At 32.8% G+C, this 12,584-nt stretch overlaps 1 protein-coding gene across 2 annotated transcripts; it reads right to left on the reverse strand.

Annotated features, from left to right (window-relative positions):
* Positions 1–607: 607 nt before the first annotated feature.
* LOC116267763 (probable choline kinase 2) lies at positions 608–10,000 on the reverse strand. 2 transcript variants are annotated; one of them, XM_031649654.2, is made up of 2 exons: positions 9,494–10,000; positions 608–741 (listed from the first exon to the last, which is right to left on the reverse strand). In XM_031649654.2, exons 1-2 carry the CDS (start codon positions 9,836–9,838, stop codon positions 733–735), a joined length of 354 nt encoding a protein of 117 aa, XP_031505514.1. In that variant the 5' UTR covers positions 9,839–10,000; the 3' UTR covers positions 608–732. The 2 variants fall into 2 exon arrangements, with proteins under 2 accessions (XP_031505514.1, XP_031505513.1); XM_031649653.2 differs by lacking the exon at positions 608–741 and adding an exon at positions 8,862–8,990.
* Between the last annotated feature and the right edge of the window lie 2,584 nt (positions 10,001–12,584).

Genomic DNA, 12,584 nt, shown 5'->3' on the forward strand with positions numbered 1-12,584 from the left:
TTTCATATTTATGCTGCAAAACATAAACATATTTTCTTCTTGAATATTAATTGTCCAGTACAAAAAGTCCAAGAATAACGTATACTAGTAAAAAAAACTTTGAGAATGTGGCCCTTACATTTTCATGAACAAATTCAAGTGACCTTCTAAAGTTATATGCCTGAAGAAAAGGCACTCGAATTCATTTGAATCACGACTTCAGCCTTTTTGGCGACGGCTAGAATCCTGGATTCCACGGCGAGGGGATAGAACATGAGAGAGAAAGTGAAAAGTTGCAGGTGGACTTGAGGATGTTGCCTAGTGGATACAATTGCAGTCAGAAGCTCAAGGACATCTTCACCATCTGAGCCATTCTTGTCAGGGTCGGACTTTGACGTTCTTCCTTTATGCAGGTCCTTGAAACCTCTCTCTCTCTCATTTGCTCCATGATTGTTTCAGCATGGGCCTTGCTGCACATCACCATGAAGAACGCCTCAAGCCATCTGATCTGGGTGACGCGTCATTGCTTAGTGACGCGCATGCCTCAGGTCGCATATTGAAAACCACTCTCTCTCTTTGAGTAATCTCTCGGACTGCCGATGAACACCCAGTCCTTTTCCTTTTTCCAACGCCCTTTCTCTCTCTCTCTCTCTCTCTGAAGTGATGGCTGCCTTTCTCGCCCTTGCGCTCTAGCTCTTTCTCCCTCGCTTTTCACCATTGAAACTTATGAACTTTGCTCGAGAACAGTCGTTCCTACCATACCTAGTTGTAATTTTCAATGTGAAATTTGATCACAATTTTGATCACTGCAAGGAAGGTGTCCATTTAAATGCAGGTTCTATATTAATTACTTATTCTGGCTGTTTGCAAAAATGTTTATGTTACTGTTTATTTCATAAAGTTACACAAAGGTGTCCATTTAAATGCAGGTTCTACATGAACTTCCAAAACACATAGTCTGCAACAGTGTTATTAAAATCAATTTTATAATAAAATAAATCAACTGCCCAATTCAGGTAAATTGAATTGGAATAACTTAATGAGAATCAGGTGTGAATTGGCAAAAATTAATATATATGTATATATATATATATATATATATATATAATAATTGTAAATAGTAATAAACAAATAAATGATAAACTATGACAGATTGCCTCATCAAATATGCCATGGAATCAAAGTGATTTGCCTTAAGCTATGAACAACATGTTTTTTACATGTATTTTTATTTTATATACTTGTTATTTTTGCAATTGTTTTTAATGTTGAAAATATTTTTTATGCATATTATATACTTCGCAGTTTTGGTCATGATGCTTACACTTGTCTATGCTGCAGTCTTCGCCTTGCTCTAGGGACTTAATCCTTCGCTTCAGATCATCAAATTTAATGACATCGGAAAGAATATTAACCTTTGCTTAAAACATGAATACTTTTTAGGTGTCGTCCCTTGTGAAGCTAAACAAATATTTAGACCAATATAGAATTGTAGTTTTAGATCTGGATATACGAATGTAGTGCTGAACAATTGATTTTTAAGTACTTATGGTCATTAGAACCTATTTATGTATCAAAGAAACATATATTTTCTGTTGATTCTAAGTTAATTAATATTTGATCAAATTTGAACTGATTTTGGCCAGTTTCAATACACGTGTTCTTCATGAATTGTAGCAGTTTTTCATGTTTTTGGATGAGAAAATATGAATTTTAAGGCTTCAAAATTTAGGGTTTCTGTCAATCATTTAATATTTGAGCAAAAAACACAACACACTCTATGCAGATAATTTTTTTTTTTAAACCGGCAGATTTTTCTTCAATTTATTCACATATGTTGTCGTGTTGTTTTTGTTGTTGCTGTCTCATTATATTAGACCACTAGTTCTCCAAGTGTGTAATAATGTTGAATGCTTGTTTGCAGAAGAGATTGGAAGCAATTTTAAGTTGTTCAATTCCTTATTCTAGCAGTTTGCAAAAATGTTTATGCTGTTGTTTATCTCAAAAAGTTGTACAAAGGTGTCTATTTGAATGTAGCTTCCACATAAACTTCCAAAGTACATGGTTTACAACAATGTAATTAAAATTAATTTCATAATCAAATCACTCAGTTGCTTGGTTCAAGTAAATTGAATTGAAAAATAATATATTACCATCAAAATGCAAAATTGAAAAGGAAAACTTTAGAAACATAAGTAATAATAATAATTACAAATAGTAACAAACAAATAAATAAATAAGCTACAACACATTGCACCGTTAAATAGGCCATGAAATCAGTGATTTGCCACAGGCTTTGTTGAACAACGACTAACATGTGCTGAAATTACTATTTTTTTACATATATTTATCTTTTATACATGTCATTTTAAGAGTAGTTTTTAAGTTTGATATCGTTTTTATCAATATTATATACTTTACAGTTTCCATCCTGATGCTTTGGTTTACCACGCATCAATGTGCTTCTCCTGAGTTCATGGGTTTGAAGCATTGCTTCTCCTCATCACATTTAACAATATTGGACATAAAGTTTACCTTTGCTTAAAACATTAACTTTTCGGGTGTCATCTTTTGTGAAGCTAAACAAATATTTGGACTACTAGATAATCATGTTTTCAGTTGTGGATATATGAATGTGGAGCTGGACAGTTGATTTTTAAGTACTCATGATTAGTAGAACCTATTTATATATTATAGAAACATATATTTTCTGTTGATTCTAAGTTAGTTATTTGATCAAATTTGAACTGATTTTTGCTGGTTTCCATAGGCACGAGTTCTTCATGAATTCTTGTAACGTTTCATGGTTTTGAATGAGAAAATATGAGTTTTAAGGCTTAAAAAAATTGAGGGTTTTGCAGCTAACTGATTGAAAGTCGAGTTAAAACTAAGAATCAAAGAAAAAAATTGAGAAAATTGATCAACATTTGAGCAAAGAACACAATACTCTCTTCACAGATTATTTTTCTTAATATCAGAATATTTTTTTTCAATTTATGCACATATGTTTTCTTGTTATTTTTGTTGTTTCTGTCCCATTGTAGTTAGACCACTTGTTCGTCAGGTGCATATTGATGTTCAACGCTTGGTTCATGAAGAGATTGGAAGTATGCCTTCACTGCTATGAAGGAGCAATTTGAAGTTGTTGCTTATTCTAGCTGCTTGAAAAATGTTTATGCTAGAAAATTGTACAAAGGTGTCTATTTAAATGCAGTTTTCACATAAACCTCCAAAGCACATAGCCTAAAGCAATGCTATTAAAATCAATTTCATAATCGAATGAATCAGCTGTCCAATTCAGGTAAATTGAATTGGAATAACTTAGTAAAAAATCATGTGTGAATTGGTAATCAATAATCATATACATTATAAATAGTACATAAACAAATAAGTGAATCAAATAAGACGCATTGCACCATTAAATAAGCCATGAACTAAAAGTGATTTGCCATATGTAATGAACACTTATAAGCACGAGCTGAACATGTGTTTTTTACATGTATTTTTATTTTACATACTTGTTATTTTGGCATTTGTTTTTAATTTTGACTTTATTTTTATGTATATTATATACTTGACAATTTTGGTCCTAATCCTTATTCTTCAATACGCTTTCATTTGCTTCACAGGCTTAATTCTTTGTTTCGCCTCACCACATTTACCAACATTGAAAATAACTTTAACCTTTTCTTAAAACATGAATACTTGTCAGGTGTCGCCTTTTGTGCAGTTGAACACATGTTTGGACCAACTGAGAATCGTGTTTTTAGAACTCGATATACGAATTCAGAGTTGGACAGTTGATTTTACGTATTAATCAAGTTTGTGTAACCTATTTATACATTAAGAAAACATATATTTTCTGTAGATTTTAAGAAAATTATTTGAACAAATTTGAACTGATTTTTACTGGCTTCCACAAGAATGTGTTATTCACTAATTCTAGCAGTGTTTCATGCTTTTCCATGATAAAATATGATATTCAAGCGTTCAAGAACTGGGGGTTATGTTGTCAATCATTTGAGAGTCGCGTTAGAACCAAGAATCAAATAAAAATGAATGACAATTTGATCAACATTTGTGCAAAGACACAACACTCTCTGTAGTTCGTTTTTTCTCTAAAACAACATATTTTTCTTCAATTTATTCACATTTGTTTTCTTGTTATTTTCACTGTTGCTGTCCCATTTTAGTTAGACTACTTGTTCGCCAGGCTCAAACTAATGCTGAATGGCTGGTGGGAGAAAAGATTGGAAGTGTGCCTTCGCAGCTAAAACGAGTAACTTTAAGCTATTTCATTGCTTATTCTAGCTGTTTGCAGAAATGTTTATTTTATTGTTTATATTTGAATGTAGTACAAAGGTGTGTATTTAAATGCAACTTCCACATAAACTTCCAAAGCACATAGTCTGCAACAATGTCATTATAATCAATTTCATAATCAAATCTATCAGCTACCACATTGGGGTAAACTGAAATGGAATAATTTAATAAGAATTTGGTAGGAATTGATAAAAAATCATAACATACATATATTTGTCTTCAATATGAAAATTAACAAAAGAGAACTTGAGAAACTCAAATAATCATAATAATTATAAATAGTAATAGACAAATAAATCAATAAACAATGACACATTGCACGATTAAAAAAGCCATGAAATCAAAGTGATTGCCATAAGCTATGACCAATGATTAACACGAACTGAATATGTTTTTTACTTGTTTATTTTACATACTTATTATGTTATCAGTTGCTTTTAAAAATATTATGAACTTTGTAGTTTTGGTCTTGATGCTTACGCTTCACTAAGATTCAGTTTGCGTTGCCTAGCTTCACTATGTTAGTGCTTTGCTTCACATCATCACATTTAACAACATCGGAAATAACTTTAATTTTTGACTAAAACATGAATACCTTTCAGCTGTCATCCTTCGTGAAGTGAACAAATATTTAGACCAATAAAGAATCATGTTTTTAGATCAAGAGGTACTAATTTAGAGTGGCACAAATATAATTTTTCAAAACTTTTACATAGGGCAATTGAAACTTTTTAAAGAATACATGTAAAAATTTTGTTTTTGAAATTTTGATAGTGGGGCAAGGCCCTTGCTGCCCCCCCTGGCAGCATCTGATGTCAACATTAATATAGAACCTGAAATTTTCATGTTTGTCACCAAATACATCAGGAGACATATTTTTTACTTCTATATAGAGCCCCCAAATTTTAGTTCTAGAATTTCACATCCAAGTTTTCAAGCAAAGTTAAATATAAGGGGCCTTTCCAACAATTCTACTCTCTCAATAAAACCACAAATTTAAATTAGAAAATTTTGAATATGGAGATTTTGTCTTTTGGGAGGTACATTGTTAGCCCTAAATTTGGGTGAAATTCAATGCCAACATTAATATTAAAACCTAATTTATATCCTTTCCATCAACTGCATCAAGAAAAGAGGTTTTTCTATTTATACATATAGATTTCAAATCTGAATAATTTGCTACCTTAATGCTAGCACTGTATCTCTCATTGTATGTGTCTATGACATCCTAGTTTTCAAACGATATATGTGTGTGTGTGTTGGGGGGGGGATGGTGTTTCTTTTCGCCAAATCTATTCTCTCAAATAAAGCACAAGTTAGAAAAACAAAGATACAAATACTTGAACTTTGGAACGTACAGTTGGTAATACTAAATGTTAGGTGTCATATGAGGCAACTAGTAATATTAAAATATAAAATTATCATAACTGTCATTGTCATTTATGTGTGACTTATAATAGATAACTATTACCTTGATTGGGATGAATGTGGTGAAATTTCTTATAAAGCACAAGTTAGGAAAACAAAGATACAAATACTTGAACTTTGGAAGGTACAGTTGGTAATACTAAATGTTAGGTGTCATATGAGGCAACTAGTAATATTAAAATATAAAATTATCATCACTGTCATTGTCATTTATGTATGACTTATAATAGACAACTATTACCTTGATTGGGATGAATGTGGCGAAATTTCTTATAATATGTGCTTTATGAACATGTATATTGGACAATCGGGGTTTAGAGCTTGGCAGTTTCTATCTGGTCAAACAAAACTACAAAAAGAGCATATACCAGCTTGGTATCCCATTGGGTGAGACGGTAGAATAGAGGAAGAAATTGAACAAAGAGAGAAAAGAGATAGAGAAGGGGAGAGAGGTGGAGATTTTTTTTTCCCCTCTTTTTGGTGTGAAAAGATAGAGTGAGGTCGCCCATTGTTGAGGAAATTATAAAGCAGAGTTTGGTTGGTTTGGTTTGGAAGCTTTAACTATACCAAAAAAAAAACAAAGTCTATAGTTAGAAATTCCATCTTAAGTCAACTTATTTAAAGGGGTCCTACCAACTAAAGAGAAATACCTTGACACGTTCAGTACAATGCAATAGCTCCGCTCATCTAAGAGATTGAATTTGGTGCATGCCTCTGCGAACATATGCACCAAAGGAGGAGATGAGATATTTTAAAAAAAAATTTATAGACATTTTAAACTTTTTCACTTTTTTTCCACTTTTTTTTCATTTTTTTTACCTTTATAAAAACTTTGCTTCTTTTTTTAATGGGAGAGTATTTTGGTCACTATATACCCATGTGCACATTTTTTTGTGCACAAGGGTGTACGCATAACCAGCTTTGAATGTCATTCTTGTTTGCCCTTTGCAGCAAAGACTGAAAGTTAGTTATACAACTAAAACTTAACTCTTTCTACACTTATCAATTATCAATATCATTCTAGGAACTAAATGCGAAAGACACCCTTATAAATGACCTCAACTATCTCAAAAGCTATGCTCTGCCACCACCCTTGACTTCAATGTTGCATTTGGTTTCCCACCTGAACTTGCTTACCTTGTTCACAATAAAACATGAACAAAGTCGAGAATCAATAAGTCTCGCCAAAACAATACCCATTAAAAACTTCACCAACAAAAAGATCAGATGTTTGATAGTTGATAAATGTAAAAAGTATAAAGAGTTTTAGTTGTATCAGCAACTTTAGACTTTGCTGCAAAAGACAAGCGAGAATTGGCTGCCATAATGGCTTCTCAGGTGACGTCCATAAGTAAGTATATATATCAGCTGAGCTATTGGTCCACTGGACGTGTCTTATGAAATTTTCAACAACAATTAACACATTAGGTAATCAAGATATTCCTACTTAGTTGGTAGAATTTCTTTCTTTCTAGGTGGGTAGGAGATGTGTTTCATCCTACCATCCAAAAAAGAGCAGATGCTGCCATCCACACCCTCATCCCCTTAAGGTACGAGGCCTATTTTGGCTGCCTCGGTGGGCCAGCTTCACCATACTTCAATTTGCACGTTAGTGACCCTTCCCCCATCCCTCCACCATTGTACAATATAAAGAGTTGATGCCTAGAGATTCGAAAATGATAACTGATAACCTAATCTCTAACTATATGACATTGTTTTTTATATAGTTAAAGCAAGAATCTTCCAAACCCTACCACCCAATCTTTGCTTTATAATTTGCTCAACAACGGGCAACCTTATTATACCTTTCCACATGAAAAAAAGAAAGTCTCTCTCTCTCTCTCTCTGTGTGTGTGTGTGTCTGTGTGTGGGTGTGTGTGTTGAAGCATCTCTAGTTGTAATCGATATGTGTGTTTTTTTTTTTCTTTTGTGATTCTAGTTGTATGCTTTCTTGCTATTAGGTTTGAGTTTAAATTCTGGTTTTCACTGTGAGGCTTTAAGCTGTCATATGCCATATGTTTTTCACTTTGAGTCTTTAATCAACAATATGCCATATGGTTCATGGCTTTTATTTTTCTATTCATTTTTATCCTTGTGAATCGTTATGCACCTCTTTCTTAGCTACTACATTTTTTTATGCATGACTTATAGTAAATAGCTAAGATCTTATTAAATTGATATTGTCATATATTTGATGCTAAAAGTTTATTTAGGCCATGTGTGAAGTTAGAAATGTTATTGCACTGGGATGACAATTCAAATTTTAGCAGCATTCTGATTTGCAGCAAAAAAAATTACCCTGACAGAATTTTTTTTTTGGTAGGTAGCGTCCTCTAACCTTGCTTCATTAGGTGGAGTAAGGAAAGAGTTTTTTCCAAAATAAAGCCTTTTTTGTTTAATCTGCCCTAATACTGTCAACAAGGTTGCCATTCTTTATGATAGGATATGTACATATAACTTGCCCCTACCTAATCTTGAAGTGATCCCATAGTTCTTTCTTTTCTCAATCATCCCAACTTCTCCATTCTCTAATCTGTTATATGCCATATGGTTCATGGCTTTTATTTTTCTCTGCATTTTTATCCTTGTGAATCGTTATGCACCTCTTTCTTAGATATTACATTTTTTTATGCATGTCTTATAGTAAACAGCTAAGATATTATTCAATTGAGATTGTCTTGTATTTGTTTCTAAAAGTTTATTTAGGCCATGTGTGAGGTTAGAAATGTTATTGCACTGGGATGACAATTCAAATTTTAGCAGCATTTTGATTTGCAGAAAAAAATTTACCCTAACAGAATTTTTTTTTTTTTTTTGGTAGGAAGCGTCCTCTAACCTTACTTCATTTGGTGGAGTAAGGGAAGAGTTTTTTCCAAAATAAGGCCTTTTTAGTTTAATCTGCCCTAATACTATCAACAAGGTTGCCATTCTTTATGATGGGATATGTACATATAACTAATGCAAAATTAATTAAATAGAGAATGACTGTCACTTGTGAAAAGAGAAAACCAAAGAAGAAAAAGTCGCTATTGGCCCTCTAGGCGTGCACTAGCAAAAGAGTGTTGTAGGATTTGCACTCTGAAGGTCATGGTCTATGCACTAAAAACCGAACGCTCCCTTTTCCTCTTCCTCTTCACCATTATATTATAAATTTGATTTCCTGTAACTACCAAAGATCAACAACGCCAGATGCTACGCAAGCTTTTCTTGCTTGATTCTGCAGATATCTCTGGGTCACGCAGATCAGCCGCTGAAAGTGTCTGCAACAATATCCGCAAGAAGAAATAAAAAGAGCTTTATAAAATTGCATTACTTGCATGCACCATTATAAAAACACAGACGGAAGACAAACCCTAAAAATTTGAATATACTATATATATATATATATATATAAAATAAATTGTATTGATCGACATGAAGTAGGCTTGTCTAAATTTACATCTATCACCATAGTTCAATGTCCAAGGAGAACATTAAACTTGATTTAGCTCAACTCCTCTAGATTTTGGATAACTATAGGAGAAGAAGTTGACATGACTCAGATATAAGTATGTCAAATGAAGCAACCAAGAATTCATAATCTAAAAAATTGCACAGAAAGAGGGGAAAATAATGAATAAAAAAATTGCTAAGACGTGAGAGAAACCGTAGAACATCGATATCAATGGTTGGTTGCTTACTTAACTTATTTAGCATAAATTTAACAATTTGGTGAAGGAGATATAGTCTAAAAGGAAGTAGAGCATTATGATTCTCGCAATACCCTTGCATGAATAAACTCTTCGATGCGGCCATTAGGGAAACGACCAAGAAGCCGAGGCCCTTGCCCATGCCTTGACATGCATTCAAACGTACGTATTTCATCCTTGCGATCGAAGAAGACGTCAACTCCTTCGCCGTATATCCTAACCAGGACCTTCCTGGACAACGCGCCCTTCTTCGTCAGCCAATGACACTGGTAAACCTCGTTGGTCATCGCTCCTTTGAGGCGGACCACCTTTAGTTCCTTCTCGTCAACGATATCTTCCCATCCCGCTGCCAATGATTGAAGGAGCTTCTGCGCTTCCTTGGGAAGGGAATGCTCCGCTTCTCTGCAATTTGCCACCATGTCGGAAGAAACCAACCGGCTCACCGAGTAGATCGAGAATTTCTCCAAAGAAGACCTCAAACTCGTCCGGGAAATGCAAATCCTAGAAGCAATTCGGCATCGATATCTCAATTTACGCCGACCCAAATCATTCAAACCGTTCAAACTATTTTTCCCAGTAAAGGAACCCAAACGTTCCCCGAGGAAATGCAAATCTTGCATGAAATTCGCGTCCCTTATTGACCACTTTTCCTGAAATACCATGTCAAGTATCATATTTTCTCATTTCTGAAAAGCCGCGAAGGAATGCAAGTCCAAGCGTTTTGCCTTTCCATGCAGATCATTTAATTAGAACGTGAAGGGCAGAAGATGGAATATTTGCTTTTTGGAAAATGAAACGTTGGCTTTCTGCTTTGTTATGATAAAAATTGGTTCTTTCGTTTATTAAGTTAGATTACAGAGTAGCAGAGTTTTTAAAAAATTATTTAGTACTTAGTAAACTTGTAAGATCGTTATCTTTTAATTTAAAAAAGTACTGAATTTATTTCTGATTGCCACATTTAAAAAGAATAAATCTTGGCCAGGGAAAATCCCATTTGAAAGCAATTTTAGGAAATATAATTTTTTATCATGCAGAAGCTCAATAAACAACAAAATGTTAATAACATAGGCCATACTGGAATAAGAAATTAACTGGTTAAAAAAACTATTACTATAATATATATATATTCAAGTTATTGTCAATATTTGACTCATTTAAACGGTGTAACTATTGTACAAATTATGTTCACAAGCTTGTTTAATCTTTAGGTAGAGCCAGACATATATTTCCATCGTGAAATCAAAATATTTTTACAGCATGTGTTAATCATTGTTCAAAGCATATGGCAAATCACCTTGATTTCAAGGATTATTTAATGGTTCAATGTGTCATAGTTTATTCATTTACTTGTTTATTACTATTTATAATTAAACAACTTAAAATTGCTCCTTCCAAGCAGTGGAGGCATACTTTCAATCTCTTTTCCAACCAAACATTAAGCATGGATGCGCACCTGATGAACAAGTGGTCTAACTACAATGAGACATCAACAGCGAAAATAACAAGAAAACAAATGCGAATAAATTGAAGAAAAATATGCCAATTTTAAGAAAAACTGGTCAACTTGGAGAGCGTTGTGTTCTTTGTTCAATTATTAATCAATTTTCCCAATTTATTTTTTTATATGGAAGTAGTAAAATGTAAAGAAATATGCACTATGAGTATTGAAGCTAGAAAATTATTGGGCTGAATATAAATGAGGGAAAAAGAATGCATGAGTTGAGCCAATAACTAGCTATTATGTTTAAGAATATGAGGTTAGACCAATGAATAAATAGGGAATTGACAAAATATGATAAAATGTAGATCTTGAAGTAATTCTGAAAAAAGGATTTGCTGAATGACAATATTTGAAAAATCAATGCCATTCAGATAGTATGGTTAAAGCATGAGCTTATGCCATTATCGATTTGAACACTGGATAGAGATGATTAAAGGAGACATCGATTTAAATGAGGAAGATGGAGCATAAAAATATTAAATTGACTTAAGATTGTATGAAGATAAGCATGCATTCATCATACAATGATAAACATCCAACATTTTCAAAAGTCATTTTTATCATGCATATATTCGGAAAAGGAGCATAGGACCCTAATTGAGTTTCATTTGATCAATTATGTTCCATATAAGATATGCCAATATACCTTAGCCAAGAGGGTTAGTATGAATATAGAATTCTCCATTAGGCAACTAGGGGTAAGGTTTATTTACTTCTTCTTGGACACTCTTCAATCCAAGGGCTATGCTTATCATTGATGCATTTCATTTTGATTTAAACATCTCTTCATTCTATATGTGGTGTGGTGTTTGAGAAAATGGTAAAGACTTGATATTTGAAGATTTTGAGAAAGTTTTGAAGAATCATTTGAGAGTGTAAAACATTTTGATTTGGAAAATCTTAGATTGAGAAATCATTACAAATATTATTTGAAAACATTTGAAGATCATCTTTTGGAAATCACTTCGGTGTTCTCTTAAGACTTTAAGTAGGTTTGTGGTTTTGCTCTAATTCGGCTGCTACCTCATTAGAGTTCTATCTCATCTTGCTTAAGATCTTTTAGAAATGTGTTTGTGATCATTTGTTATATTAAGTAAATGTGGATGAATGAATGCATTGATTCTACATTATTCATTCCTACCACAAAATTCATCTAAAGACATTCCTACCATCACATATATCTAAGATTTTTCTAATAAATATTTTTGAGGAAAAGAGAAAAGTTTTTGAAAATGAAATGAGGTTGTACACCATCAACCATGATTTCAATATTGGGTCATTACTTTGAGGTTTGGTCTTAGTGAAGTCCATAAATAGAAAAGATCTTGAAAGAAAAATGTTCAAAAGAATACAAAAGATAATGACTTGATCACAAGAAAAATACAAAGGAGAGAGAGAGAAAGAGATCTTAAAAATCACTCAATCAAATATTTAAAAGAAAGAGAGATATGTATTCATATACGTATTTATATATACACGTATATATATACATATAGATACGTATATGAAGTCTTGTGAAAATGAGGTTTAAATCAAATAGAGAAGAGAATATCACTTTAGAGAGAGAGAGTGAGTTATTTGAAAATGGAATACACGTATACATATTCATATATACGTATACGAGACTTTGTAAAAGTATGTTAAATCATAAAGAGAGAATGATA

This window comes from Nymphaea colorata, chromosome 14 (genome assembly GCF_008831285.2).
Source record: "Nymphaea colorata isolate Beijing-Zhang1983 chromosome 14, ASM883128v2, whole genome shotgun sequence".
NCBI classification, from domain to species: domain Eukaryota; kingdom Viridiplantae; phylum Streptophyta; class Magnoliopsida; order Nymphaeales; family Nymphaeaceae; genus Nymphaea; species Nymphaea colorata.